At 44.6% G+C, this 15091-nt stretch overlaps 2 protein-coding genes across 5 annotated transcripts in view; one reads left to right on the top strand and one right to left on the bottom strand.

The window, feature by feature from the left end:
• Nucleotides 1-7024, bottom strand: part of FAM76B (family with sequence similarity 76 member B) — a 44323-nt gene extending 37299 nt beyond the window's left edge. For 2 of the 3 annotated variants that reach the window (XM_074984382.1, XM_074984383.1), the window contains exons 1-5: nucleotides 6459-6767; nucleotides 5551-5615; nucleotides 3957-4011; nucleotides 2128-2283; nucleotides 995-1191 (exon numbers count right to left, since the gene is read on the bottom strand). In XM_074984382.1, coding sequence (XP_074840483.1) covers nucleotides 995-1191; nucleotides 2128-2283; nucleotides 3957-4011; nucleotides 5551-5615; nucleotides 6459-6563 — 578 coding nt within the window. In that variant the 5' untranslated portion in view covers nucleotides 6564-6767. Of the gene's footprint in view, nucleotides 1-994; nucleotides 1192-2127; nucleotides 2284-3956; nucleotides 4012-5550; nucleotides 5616-6458; nucleotides 6768-6839 lie in introns of those variants that run through there. The other variant, XM_074984384.1, reaches the window with a different exon arrangement.
• A 320-nt stretch (nucleotides 7025-7344) lies between these two features.
• Nucleotides 7345-15091, top strand: part of CEP57 (centrosomal protein 57) — a 35917-nt gene continuing 28170 nt past the window's right edge. For both annotated transcript variants that reach the window (XM_074984395.1, XM_074984396.1), the window contains exon 1: nucleotides 7345-7487. In XM_074984395.1, the coding sequence (XP_074840496.1) occupies nucleotides 7455-7487 (33 nt within the window). In that variant the 5' untranslated portion in view covers nucleotides 7345-7454. The remainder of the gene's footprint in view (nucleotides 7488-15091) is intronic.

Consider the following 15091-nt stretch of genomic DNA (forward strand, 5'->3'; position numbering starts at 1 on the left):
GAGCAACTGCCACTGCTCAGGTCTGAAGGCTGCACAGAAGGATGGCAACACTGCAACCACCCTAAAGTAGTCTTGCTGCCAACCCCCACATTTTGGGTTAGGACCCCCCAATTTGAGAATCAGTGATTCCCTTTTGAATTTGTATAATCTTCTGTGCCTCTACCTTACAATACAGGAATTTCATGGGGGTAACATTTCACAGTACCATAGATTTCACAGTCCATGATATGCTTTTCATGGCTGCGAATTTGGTAGGGCTCCATATATAGCTAAGCAAGACTTAAGTTGAACTGTGTTCCAAAAGGAAGTTCTTTGGAACCTAACTCCAGGTCAAAGCCCAAGATCAGAGCTGTCAAATCTCAAACCTTACAAACCATGCTGTATGGGGCTTCTCCAACTTCTACACAATGACTGACTGACCACCAGGAAAAGTTCATCTGCCTTATTGGGAGTGGAGAGCACCATATCGTTTGTATGTGTATTGTTCTGTTAATAGTTAATAAAAAAATTAAGACTATTATTATATAAATCTTTCACTGATAACACGCCCAGCAAACCTGCATAAGATTACACAGTGAATCCTAGGAATTGGGTTTTCATCCAGAGCCCTAGGAATGGTGGTGGTCCTAAATTAACTGGGTTATGCCTTGAGCCCATGGAAAAGGTAATGTGGGGTTCTTCAGAAAGGACGCATAACACCATGAACTGCCAGTCAGCAAATAAATACCCTGCAAGAATCACAATTGGGGAAAATAAGAGAGAACTACTTCTGAACTAAAGATGGTGTTATATCATCATTTATCTGCTCCTCAGATAAGAATCCCTGTTTGCACTTCTAGATTAAAGGGCAGTTGCAACATCAGTTGGTAATTAACACAAAATTTTATCCCTATTTTAAATTCAGTAATTAAACACCTCCTTTCATTTCATGCCTAATCCTGTCACATAACAGTAACAAGATTTGTCAAGTTCCATAAAGTTTCAGAATACTTACTTATGATGGCTGCTGCTGTGACGGTGATGATGGTGGTGGTGGTGGTGGTGTTTCGAATGATGCTGGTCTTTCTCAGCAAGAGAAGAGGATGATGAATTAGAGTGCGAAGGCCCTAAGCTCTTTCGTTGGTCCTTTGTCTTCTGCAGGACCCTCTTGTAGGATAGTGTGCAAAGCCAACACAATAACTTCCCATCAACCTTTTGGAGGGAGTTGGTCAGAAAAAGTGGTCAATTATACTTAGTTCTAGGAAAAAGACACCTCTTTTTCAAGAGGAAAAAACTTATTTTATGTATTATCCCCATGCAAATCAAGGTTTAGATTAAATTTCTTTTGGGTAAACTTCCATAACCAAATACCACTTTTGGGACTCCAGAACATAGATTCTGTTCTTTAATGAATGAATAAATAAATAAATAAAATGCACACACAGTAACTATGCAATCCTTTAAAAGAAGAGGAAAATCGCTTTCCTAAGTAAACTTTTAGTTTAGGCATAGTGTAGACACTCAAATCTTCTTAACACAGTGCAGCACGAGACTGACAATACAAAGTAAATCTCTTTTTTCTCCCCTCAATTGTTAAAAAAAAAAAGTCTATTGTTGACAGCACTGTTCTGGAACTCAATCAAAAAGCATAATTGCCAATGACATTTCACTACCACTTTGTGGACAAGTGGTTTTAGGAAGTGCCCACCTAAAAATTAAAACACCCAAGGTCTGCAGAGAGCAGTCTCTTTCCTCTCTTCAGCCACATTCTGTTAAAAGGAACTCTTAACAACTGAAGGATTGGACAAGGTGGAAGTGCCAGATCTAACCTAAGGACATTTGTAGTGTCAAAAGTTAGGGCAAGGAGGAAAAACAGACTACTCAACCGCCACGTTCATATTTTTTTAGCTTGTAAAATAATGAATTTATTCCAGAATAAGTCAGGAGAAGCATCCAATGTTCATGATTAAAAAGCGTAATCCAAAATGCTATGCCAGATCTTTATACTACAAAGCCTAACCAAATTCTTTTTATATCACATTGCTACTTGTGAAATTAACTTTTTTCTTCAGGAGGAAAATATTTCAAATTGTATCTACCTTTTATTTTCAGACCCAGCTTCTACAGTACCACCACCACAATGCATACCTTCCTTCTGCCCTCCTCTTTGCGATCAAAAGCACACTGCTGCTTGCACTGTTCACATGTCTGAGGTGGTCCATATTTCTTTTCTGAATTTGTGCAACGCTGGCATTTTGTGCCAATAAATGCTGCAATAATATTACAGTACTGACACGGCTTGGGCTGAAAAATAGAGAACTAGAAATTAGCACACAAACACTTAAATTAGCACTACAATTTTTAAAAATGATCATGCTTCTAAACTCGTTTTTAGAATTTGATTTAAATTTTCCTACTTTTATCTTCGGTTATGGCCCTTTTGTTGTTTTGATATGATGATAGCTCAACTGAGACAAAAAACAGTGTTCTGCACATAAACTTGCATATAAATTCTGTGAAAGAAATGCACAAGTGTTTTGAATGCTACCTTCTCCAAATTACCAAGTAAAACATTTTTCTATCATTGAGAATCTACTTAAATCTAAAAAGAATTATATCATTTGCACTTCTCTGAAGGTGTCTGAAAACAATGAAAGCCCTTCAACTATCCAAGGGATATGAGCACTGCAGAACTTCGGAGCACTACAAGCAGATTTCAGGTCTAATGAATGTTTCTGTAATCGCAGGGGAATAAAACAAGACATCAGCTAACTAAAGGGCAGTTAATTGCATTTAATCTTTACTATAAAACGAAGCCAATAAGAACACAAACTAATAAAATAAAACTAATCAGTTTCTAAAAAAGTTCTCTTTTAGTTCATAGATGACCTTATTTTGCTTTGAGAAAGTTTCTTTTTTTTTTTTTTGATAAAGTATTGCCTCAAGTACTGATGCATCGGTATTATGCTTGGCAGAAAATACTACAATCCTTTAGAATCTTCAAAAGAAATCCTAGTTTATCCAGTTTGCAAACAAAGAGCTGAATAGATTATATGCCAGCAATTTTTGCACTGAACTAATTAAATTGAATCTCATGTAAAAATGTGTTAGTCAGGGGCATAGGTTACAAGGTGTAAGTGCTTCTGTTCACAAGAGAAATTGCTAGGCAATACCAACAGAGCCTTCCCTAAATGCACACAGTGGAACTTAATGTAAATACCGTTAGCAAATGTGAACTCAACTATTACAAACCTTTTCTAACACAGAACTAAGTTACAATTGAAGATAAGGGCATTTAAAAGTAACCATGCCACATCATAAGTAGAATTTGAAGGTACATTTGAGAACATAGCAGAATCAACATTCCTTCGAGAACCTTAATTTTTGCTTTATATTAACAAAAGGGCTTTCGTACTGCAGGAAGATTCTCTCATTTAGACACATTAAAAAATACCAAGCCTCTCAGATACCTATCAGCATATTTTGGCAAGCGAACATTTCTGAAAGCATTCAGGAAGTTACTGCATTCACATGTACATAGACTTAAATTTGTACTACATGTGCAGGTTGAACAAGTTTCAGTGATTCATAACTATCTAACTTGGCTGTGAATTTCCCTAAAAGAGTTTCAAACTGAACCACTTTTATAATTTTGTGAAAAAGTATATTATTTTTATAAGCGTGTGTGCGGGAGGGAGAGGAAGGGGGGCAAAAACAAGGATCAGCTATAGGTTTTTCCTTAACTGTTTAAAATTTTTCTTAGGTCACAGTAAGTACTGAAAATTTCACTCGGAGTTTAATTTTTCAGGAAGTTGTGTGTGTAAAAAGTGTATCACTGAAAATATTTTATACACTTAACTAATAGCAATCTAAATAAGCTTGTAAAATGAAGACATATGCTGCTCTTTGCAACATCTATTGCATTTGGTGACTAACTGAAATTTGTATGCATTTTTGACAAAGAACTGTCAACTCACCGTTCCAAACTGCTTCACGTTTTGGGCACACTTCTTGCATATTGTGTTAGTTTTGCTAAAGAGAAGATTTTGCAAAGTTGAATTTAACAATAAGCATAGATTTGTATATTATTTCCCCTGTGCAATTTCCATAAGATATGCATGCAATGGTTAATGAAAGCAAAAATAAGTACGGAGGGGGCCCGACTTCTTGTGTATTTATATAGTACACCTGCAGCACTACAGAAAGCAAGTTATTGTGAACATAAGAATGACCACACTGGGTCAAGACCAAAGATCCATCTAGTCCAGTATACTCTCTTCTCACAGTATACAATGTCAGCTGCCCCACAGCAAAGGAGCAGCTAATCATCAAATGATCCGTCCCGTTGGCCATTCCCATCTGGCGAAGGCTAGGGACACCATTCCTCCCATCTTGACCAATAACCATTGATGGACCTATCTTCCATGAATTTATCTAGCTCTTTTTTGAATTTCCACAGGTTGACTGTGCATTGTGTGAAAAACTCCCTTTTAAACCTACCTCTTAATTTCATTCAATCACCCCATAGTTCTCATGTTATGGGAAGAACTTTTCCCACATCAATCATGATTTTATAAACCTCTATCACATCTCTTCCCTTTGGTTGTCATTTTCCAACATCGAAGTCCCAGCTTGGTCAATTTCTCCTCATATGGTAGCTATTTCATATCCCTAATCTCAACTTTTTCCAATACCAAGGTATCTTTTTTGAGACGAGGTGACATCATCTGCACGCAGTATTCAAGATGTGGGTATACGATGGATTTATATTATACCAGCAAAAAATATTCAGTCTTATTTTCTAACCCTTTATGATTCTTAACATTCCGGTTTTGGTTTTTTGACTGCTGCTGAACACTGAGTGGGTGTGTTCAGAGAACATTAAAAATTATCTGTCATTCTGTTGCCCAGTCACCTAGTTTTATGAGATCCCTTTTAAAAACTCTTCATTGTCTGCTTTGGACTTAATCTTGGCAAAATTTGTAGAGGATACAAAACTGCTCATCTGTTTATCCCATTCTCCAGATCACTTATGAATATGTTAAACAGAACTGGTCCCTATATGGGCCTCTGTTTCTACAGCATTAGTTATGTCTCTCCATTCTGAAAACTGTCCATTTACTCCTGCCCTTTGTTTCCTATTTTCAACCAGTTAATCTGTGAGAGGACCTTCCCTCTTATACCATAACAACTTATTTTGCATAAGAGTCTTTGGTGGGGGCTTTGTCAAAGTCGCTCTGGAATTCAAACACACTATTATACACTGGATTCTCCTGGTCACATGCTTGTGGATACCCTTAAAGAAATCTAACAGCTTAGTGAGGCATGACAGTGGGTGTGTGTTTAAGGCTAATTCATACAAGTAAATTCAAGAAGCCAAACATTTTCATGGATAATGATTTGCACTATTGTAACGCATGATCTATGATGCAGCTTTCATTTGCAAACACTGTTTATAATCCACAGCAATGTTTGTGAATTTTGGATTTAGCCACTGACATGCAGGAAGTGTTTGTGATCAATTTAAAAGTCCCTCCTGAAGGCTGAAATAATTTCAAAATGCATACATACCTCTCTTGTTGGAATTCTGATCGGCAATAAGTACATTTTACAATGGGATGTGCAATTCGACATTCCTGAAAGAAAAATAACAGTAACTCTATTACCAAAGCCAAGAGCCGTGAGATTATACATTAATCTCATCCAACTGCTTTATATGCTTATATAGTTATGTTTACATGCTTTATATATTTATTTTTAACATCCATTTTTTCTTACCACTTACTCTCCTCCGTCTAGCTTTGCAGCAACTGTCCCCACATGAGAGGTAAGAGATGCGACAATAAAGAACAAAGCCCTTTTTCACACTCAACAATATGCAGAAAGTATGAAGGCAGGTATGAAACAAATCATAAAACAGTAAAAGGGGGTTGGAATATTTTCTAAGGAGGAATGTTTAAAATCCACTATGATCATTTTCTTCCAGGCAAAACTAAAAGAGGACTAGTCAACGCTGGTGTATGGTTGAACACAGAGACCCTACTCCGTGGACAGCCCCCAAAAGCACTGGAGCAGGCTCACTCAGGGCGTACTCTGGGCAAGTCTCAGGAGCAGAGCCAGATCCCGAGGATGCAACTGCTTTTGAACGCGGTGCAACAGCTCGAATCGATTCATCCCTTCACCAGGGGACAAAGGCCCCGAGGGGCATCATACGAAAGTGGGGCAGTCCCCGTCCTGCACCAGGTGCAGTCTCAGCGCTGGAAAGAGGCGAGTCGGGAGGGGCCGCGGTCCGGGGGGGAGACACAGCAACCCCCTGCCCGGTAACAGTCCCCCTCATACCCCCTGCTTCCCCCTCCCACATCCTCTTCCCCTCCCGGGCTCCCCGCACGCTCAGCCCACAACTGCCGGGCTCTTTCCCCGCCCCGCCTCAGACCCCCGGGCGGGTGGAGCGCGCTGGCCGCGGCCCCGCCCTGGCGGACCTTGCAGAGCTGCTGGCCCTGGGAGAGCTCCTCGAAGGGGTAACGCTGGTTGCACTTGGTGCAGGCGTACAGAGCCGGGGCCGCCGCCGCCACCGCCGCCGCCATCCGGGCCACCGCCCACAGGGAGGGCGCGAGCTCCGGAGAGGGGCGGGGCGGGAGCCGGAAGAAAGCGCGGGACGAAGGCGGGACCGACGTCAACGACTCGAGCGCGCCAATAACGCTCCACCCGCGGCCCCGAGGCCAACCCGCCGCGCCGCACCCCTAGGCCCAGCACAGAGCCTGGGCCGTGGAGCCGCTTCCTTGTGTCTGCATTAGCGTCACCTCCGCGCCCGGCTCCACCCACACACAATCCAACCAATCAACGCCACGCGCCAAGCCTACCTTCAAACCGCCTAAACCAATGGCCATGCCAGCCGCTCCTGCAGTAACCAATCAGAGCTCAGATTCGCTCCCTGCGATTGCTATTGATTGGATCGCTTTCTCCCTTTCTCACTCGCTGCTCCGATTGGCCAGTTCTAAGCCTGTTCTGCTTTGTCATTGGCTAACAGAAGACGAACGCATCTCGATAACGACCGTCCTCTTCCTCCGCCCGCCATCTGCGCCTGAGCAAGAGATATCTTGTTTCAACAACAAACCTTGATATCATTACTCGTCCTCGATGCGGTTGGTCAAAGCAAGCGAATGAGAACGAGGCTGCACCTCTTCCGTCAAATCTTCGCCTACTATTGGACAAATTGCTTTCCTTATAATCTCATTGGGTGGCTGAAATATCAATCAACTATTGGTCTGTGACGCACACATGTCGCCTCGCATAAAGGGGTGGTTCCTTCCCGAAGCAGCCACCTCACACTGTTCCTCTTCATTGGTCAGTTGTCATGTCAGTCAAGCAGCTCCTTGTTGGTGCAGTGGCGTCCCTGAGGTGGAGTGGGGGTGGTGGCTGCATGGGCGGAGCGGCCTTAAAGGAGCCTGCACCACCTGTGGCTGCCCTTTGGGGATATGGCGGCAGCGGCTGGTGACCCTCCGAACTTGGTGAGCCATGGGGGGGGAGGTGCTTTTCTGCCTGTCGCTATGAGGCAGCGAGGGGCTGGTCTCTCGGGCCTGGGTGGTGGGTGGGGCTTGTTCCTGTCACCTGAGGGAGAGGGACCTAGCGGCCCCCCATATGCTAGCATGCACCTAGGTAGGAAAGATCTGCCGGATCTCCTCCCGGAGCAGGGACGAGCACGGACCTAGCTCGGGAAGACGCCCCCGAGCATCCATCAGCCCGGATCCTAGAGCGAGCCCCTCTTCCAGCAAAACCCTTCTCCAGCTCACTCCCCCGTTCCCACCACGCGTCCCGGGGGTTCCCCTCTCTTCCCCTCCAGCTCACCCCTACCCGTATGCATCCTGGGGATCCACCCTCTTCCAGCAAAACCTCCTCCAGCTCACTTCCCCCCCCACCCCCAGCACGCATCCCAGAGGATCATCCCTCTTCCAGCAAAACCTTATCTAGCCCACTCCCCCAGCACACATCCTGGGGGATTCCCCCACCCCCAATCTTCCAGCAAAACCCCATACCAGCTCACCCCCCCCCCCCGGCAGCATGCACCCGGGGGAGTATCTTTCCTTTTCCAGCAAAGATCCATCCAGCTCACACTTTCCAGCAGGAATCCTGTTGGGAATCTGCCATTCCCTGCAGAAACCTGGCTGAGAAAGACAGCTAGAATCCATCTCCAACAGAAACCAGCATTGCTCCTGGTAGGAATGGCTAACGTTCCCTCCAAGCATGGACCTGAGGGGGAAAACCACACAGGATTAATCCTTTCCTCCTTCCAGTCTGGATCCTGGTGTGAATCCCCCACACACTTCCTGAGCAGAGACCTGGGTTGCTTGGTGGTGGAAGAAGTTGCTCCTTGGTACCTCGATACTTGTGGGCACTACGGTGACACGCATAAACCAGACAACCTCCTTTCCTTCCCTCTCCCCTGCTCCCCAAAAAAAAAAGGCCATAGCTTTTATACATCTCTAGGCCTTTGCTGAGGGATAGTGAGAACAGCTAGTTTGGAGCTGGCTGAAGAATTCTAGGTGGGTAATGTGATGTTGCTGCATGTAAGCTAAAGGGATGTGTTTATTTACAAAGGCTGCAAGGGTAATGTAGAAAAATATGCAACTTTCTGAGTGGAAACCTCTCTGGTATAACTGGGAGTGGGAGTCTCTGTTGCCCAGCACAGCCAGATATCTGTGGTCATCAGAGAAGTTGTGGAGACCAATACAGTTTGAGTAGATGATGTTTACATGGATAGAAGCTGAAGTCAAAAATCAGTCCAAGCAGAATAAATTACTAAAGTCATTGGATCTCTAAAAACATGTTTGTCACAGTAAGTGAAATTTTGAATCCTAGATGTCTTCATTCTAGCAGTGCATTTGTGTGGCAAAGCAAATAATGCTTCAAATGTTAAAAGGTTGCTACCTCAGACTCTTGCATAGTAGGTGGGAAAATTTCCCATCTAAAGGACCTATATTTAAAGACATAGGCTGTTTGTAGTAATTTTATTTTAGATTTAATTTGTATTTTCCAGCTCTTTCTGATGTGAGCCAGGGTTGTTGGTTAGATGAGGGTTTCTCTAGGACTCATAAAGGCTCAGGTCAGCACTACTCGGACTTGATTCAGCATTGTTTAGCAAATGTCTAATTTCAAGGCCTAAAAGCCAAAAAAATCATAATCTGGGAACCAAAGGGTATGTCTTCACTGCAGCAGAGAGTGAGTATTCTAGGTTGTGTAAGTGGACTTATGCTAGCTCAGCTCACTGGAGCACTAAAAACAGCTGTGTAGGCATTGCAGCTCCAGTTCTCAAACTCTCCTGGCTCTCTGGCTCCGAGGTTGGGGGCCAGGCTGAGGTGCAGTGTTTACACTGCTGTATTTATTGTGCTAGTTTGAGTCTAGGTCAATGGTTCCCAAACTTTTTGGCATCGTGCTCCCCCCTTTTGATTTTTGAGAAACTTTCACTCCCCCATATCTTTTCCATCATCCAACCCCCCTTTTAACAAAATATTTGGTTTGTAATTTACAATAAACACAAAAACTTGATATAAAAATGTTATTTAAAATTAAAGATAAGCACAAATACTTTTCCTTGGCTCCTTGTGGGTGCCTGGTGCAGCCCTGTCTGGCCAGCTGCCTGTACCAGCTGCCCTCCCGCCTGAGACCTACGCTGCCAGAGCCACCTGTCAGAGCCCCACACTGCCAGGGCCAGCCACCCACTCACCCACCAGTTACCTGCTCCAGCTGTGGGCCAGTCACCTGAGCCACCCACCCAAGCCCCACACTGCCAGGGCCAGCCACCCACCTGCCAGCCCGAGCCCCGTGCTACTGGAGCCAGCTGCTCGCCAACCAGCCTGAGCTGCCTCAGCCAGCTGCCCAAGCCTCATGAATTCTGCAAGCTGGCTGGCTACCCAAGCCCCATGAGCTGCCCGTTTGAGCCCCTCTGCTCCCAGAAAGCCAGGCACCACCAGGCCTGGGCTCTTACGCCATCCCCCTTACCTGAGCCAGGCACCCCCAGCCCTCCCATCTAACCCCATCCTCATCCTTCTCTCCCACCCCCCCCCAAAAAAAAACCAAAAAAAAAAAACCCACACTCACTCACTTTTGCATGTGGGTCTTTGCCGGCTGCCTGCTTTTTATAGTGGCTGCACCGGGTCACCCATGGAAAATGGCAAAGGCTGAGAGCCTGAAGTAAAGGCTGGCTCTTTCTTTGGGTGGAGGGAATGATGGGGTGGGGGTGGGGGTGGGGGGGCTGCGTTGCCTCATGCCCTGCCTGGAATTTCTTCGTGCTCCCCAGTTTGGGAAACCTTGGTTTAGTTAGTCTGGGAGGCTGCAGTGGAGATATACCTGAAATGTTCTCGTGTGCATCTCTTGCAAGAATCCGAACTCAAGGAAACAAAGTAGGACCCGCCTTCTCCCTACTCTGAGTTCCATAAGAAGGGAAGAGAAGAAAGCGTGATTGTTGAGGGGTACAGAATCGGACAGAACTCTGACCATGCTGCATGGGGCCATAAATTACCAGTCAAATCATCCTAGAGAATTGCCTGGACAATGAAACTATAATTGCCATGAAAATGTGGTGCCCTGTGAGTTCCTGATCTGTTACCTTCACCTCACATCTGTGGCTCTCGGAAGTGAAGTCTGCTGTTTTATTAGCCGCTGCACTTGTGAAAAGAGGTGTAGCTGGTGAAGGGTGTGGTGCATGAGCCTGATTTCTGAGAACTTTTGGCAGTGGGCCATAAACCATTAGATGGAAAACACAGTTCACACTTCCTGGGCCACAAGTTGGAATCCGCTACCAGATATGACTGAAGCCTGGGCTAAGCTTAAAAGCTAGTGCTCAGGAGTGAAAAATCCACAAGCTGAATGCCAGAGCTATGCTGCTCTAACCCATGAAGCAGGTGCATTCCTCCCTTGACTTAATGACATCTTTCTTCCTAGCTGTTGTTGATGGAGGTGGTGTGTTCCCTAAAGTGACAGACAAACCACTTCTGTCGCTGGAGGAAACTTCTATATTGCTGCTACTGGAGTGTGGCTACAGCATTCTAGTTGTGCTCTTTTAGTGTCAGTAGTATAGAGATGGCCTAACTCTGCTCAGCTTCCTCAGGTTTTTGTTTCAATAGCCTTGCTCCATGCCTTGGAGCTCCAGCTCTCCACCTGCAGGTGTGAGAATTTATAAGGGAAGGGAACTGGGATGTAGCAGTGCTTGTAGGCTCACGCGTGTAGTCCTTAGACAGGCATTGCTTGAACAGTAAGTTTAATCTCAAATGTACTGACAAAATGTGGAGTTTTAAAAGTAAAGCCCATCCTTAGTTTGTGGCTTATGTATCTAAAGTAAAATTCCTTTAATCCAGCCTCTGATGGTCTGGCATCCCCCGAGATACGCATTCCTTGAAAGTCACATAATTTGGGGGGTGGGTTGGGGATGTGGGGGGGTTAAGCCTTGGGTGCGTTAGGGCTGCAAGCAGACTGAGGGGTGGAGTCAAGCTGCAGAGCACAGGGGTTGGAGCAGGGGGGCATAGAGGGGCGATGAAGAAGCTGCAGGAGCACGGGGCAGGTGAAGAAGCTGCAGGAGTGTGGGGTAGAGAAAAAGCTGGCGATGTGCAGGAGTGGGGAGACGTGACAGGGAGGTTTGAACTAGAGTGTGGGGGTTATGGTGACATCTACTAGTCCAGAAAATGTGATAATCTGATACCTGTCCAGTGCCGGATTAAAGGAATTTTACTGTACTTGGTTAAAATTCTCAGTATTTGTGTAGGGAGATGTGACAATGCCAGCTCTTTCTATTTCGGAATAGCAATTGTCTGGATTTAGGGAAGTTCATCCTCAGAATGTCTGTGCTACAAAATTATATTGACCTAAGTTACAGCAGCAGAAAGCTGCTGCTTTATTACACTGCTTGTGCATGTGTTTGATGCACTCCTTGTGTTGGCAGTGCACGTTCCCACCATGAGTGCTCATATCAAGGCAGAGCTGAGTGTGGGCATGGTGGGATGGCTCCCGTGGATTAGTAATAGTGTCCACTGAGATGCTGCATCAGTCTAACCATGTCAACCTCGATGCTACACATCATAGAGGAAGGTAGTGGTAAACCAGCCCAGCAAGACAGTGAAATCAGCAAGATTGCCTTGCATCGATTTAACTGTGTAGCATAGGCCAGGCATTCATCAACTCAGCAGGACTCCTCAGCACTAATGCCTTTTTCTCTTGGGAGCTCAGTTGAAGTCACTACTAGTTGCTCATTCATAGCAGTACAGCTAAGTGGATTTAGGAATAAACTACCTTTTGATGCATTCTAAACTAAATTAGTTATGCACTGTATTATAAGCACTATGTGCTCATAAAACCAAGGAGTACTGTGGCCCCTTAAAGACTAACAGACTTATTTGGGCATAAGCTTTCATGAGCAAAAACCCACTTTGCCAGATGCATGGAGTATATCAACCAGGGATAGCCCAGGGATCCCTGCTGGAGCGGGTGAAGGGGAGTGGGGATTCCTCCGGAGAATCCATGCTGCAGCAGGTGAAATAGGGGGATACCCCTGAGGATCCATGCTGAGGGAGGGAGGCAGGAAGTCACTCCTGGGATCTTTGTGAGACAGGTTCATGCATGTGCTCATTTCACTCCTTCCTGAAAAATAGGAGCATATTTAGTCACTGCTCTTTCACTGTGAATAGGTGCTTCGACTGACTTGGATGCAGGCCTATTTACAGCTGTGGCTAATAAGGGGATTGTAGGATAATTTTGTTCTTTACAGGTTTTTATACCATACTGAGCACTTTCCAACAGAGCAAGAGTTGACAAACATTGGCATGCAGCCCATCAGTTCATGAGCCATTTTGTTTTCTTTGAACATCTTCAGACATGGCCCCTGCAGTGGCCACATTCACGTCTTTACTTTATTGTTGACCATCTGTGCCAGAGGAGCAAAATTGTCAATCACAGTCTTCATCCTAGAGCTTTAAATGATCTCTGAAGTATCTTGGGCCCAAGCCATGGAACACTTGGAAATTAAGGGACAAGAGTTTAAACTTGACTGGAAATTCAGTGGGAACCTGGTGTAGAAGCTGTGGTGCCTAATGATGGTATTATGCTTATAAGAAGTACACAGGATCTTTTTAGAGGGTTAAAGCAAGAATGCTGCATTTGTTGAGAACACAGTACTATTATATTATATGCATATAATATACATAATTCACTTAAAGGCATACACACTCATGCACACACCATCTTGTGATTCCTTATAGCTGCCAAAGGTTGGTCACTCTAATCCATTAGCCAGATGGATTAGCTGTGAGGGTGGAGCCAGGTTCTGTTGATTCAGATCAATGCTCCGATGTTGACAAAATGAGAAGAAGAACCCAACCCTGTAGTGGTGCACACATCTTTTATAGCTTTTAGTCCATAGTCCTGGTTCTATCCCACTGCCCCAGGCACTATGAGTCAATGGCAGATGAGTTTGATCCACTCCCCCAGGTCTCTGTGGGACTCATCACCTTCAGATGGGATTTAATTTTCCTCTCTGGGTGGGTCACTGTTGTAGACTCCAGTTCTCATTGTTCTTCAGCCATCAAGTCTTTGTTGTCCAGACTGACTGGCTCCAGAGGGTAACTTTCTAAGCATCCACATTCACACTGTCAGATGCATCTCTCACACAGACAACACAAGGTTTGCAGGCTAACACAGAAGAGCATGGCGTTAGATACAAGGTGGTATAAAGCTCCTAGTAAAAGATACATGGTAATGCAAAGGTTCTGTTAAAATATACCTATCTATTTAAGGTTACTACACTGGTGCTGAGCTGTGATGTGTTCACAGTAGCCTATGTTGGCTGAGAGACACACTGCAGCATTTTGTATTGGAGTCTTGGAAGTGCCAAGGTTTCATAACTGCATTGCTCATCTCCAGGTGAGAGATGACAAAGGCATGAATAACTGAGGCCAGATCTTCATCTGCCAGGGTGGGATGGAGTTTTGGATGTTTGCCAGAGATGGCAAACAGCATCACTTAAAGCTGTTGCCTGTGAGCTCAGCATCAGCAAGGAATCCAAGATAGAACAAACTCTGGACTGAACTGACCAGTTGTTGATGAACCTTCAGTCAAAGGATTGAACCGTTTCTGAAAACTCTTTCTAAATACTTTCCTCTGTCTTTCAGTATTACCTCTGCTTTGCCTGGGTTGAGCATCAGCCAGCTGTTTATCTGTGAGCTAATCCATGACCCATGTTTAGTAGTAGTTGAGTGGGAAGGATAGGCTGAGTAGTATACCACCTTGAGTTCAAGTCGTGTTAGGACAGCACATAGATCAATTCTCCCTCCAGCCTTTGTGGAATCCTACAAGATGAGGGGCTCTAGTGGTAGAGGTGCAGGTTCCCATAATTATTCTTTCCATATGTCTCTTCAGGAAGGTTGATAATCTTTTAATATTTTATTTTTAAATCGTGTTACCCTGGATTCCTGCCACTGTTCTCAGGTGAAACAGGAGCGTCTCATGGTCAGTATCAAATGTTACAGAGTAGGCCAGGAGGACGAGAACAGATGTTTGTCCTGTGTCTGACAGGAAGAGATAATCTTTCAGTACCACATTAAGGCAGATTAGCTTCTGTATCCTGATTATACTGGGAGCAGAATGTTGGCTTCAGTTGCATGAACTTGCTAGGTAATCTTTGGCCGACTTCTCCTATGAGCCTGCTCAGGTTGCACATTGGACAATAGATGGTTAAGGCTGAAGTATTGAGGGTGGATTTCTTCATTGTTATTAGGACATGTGTGCATGAAGATTTAGTCTCTGCATGAGGTGTTAGCAAATTTTGATTGGAGTGGCACCAGTTGTTCATTCGTCTCTTCCACTACCCTGGAAGGTCATGAGTTGGATTTACAGGTCTTGCATCAGGATTACTTTATGGCTGTGGTGTCCAACATGCTAACTACTAGCCACCTGCAGCTATTTGGCCTGTTGAGCATGGCTAATTGGCTTGAACAATAAATATATTTTCAGAATAATGTGGCCAGTTTGCTGTGCTTCAAAACTTGTTGGACACCATGGCTTTATGATGTCAAGAACTTCTTGAGTGAATGTACTGAACTGTTGGAAATGCAAACGGGCTGTTGATTGG

This window comes from Carettochelys insculpta, chromosome 1, assembly GCF_033958435.1.
Source record: "Carettochelys insculpta isolate YL-2023 chromosome 1, ASM3395843v1, whole genome shotgun sequence".
Taxonomy (NCBI): domain Eukaryota; kingdom Metazoa; phylum Chordata; order Testudines; family Carettochelyidae; genus Carettochelys; species Carettochelys insculpta.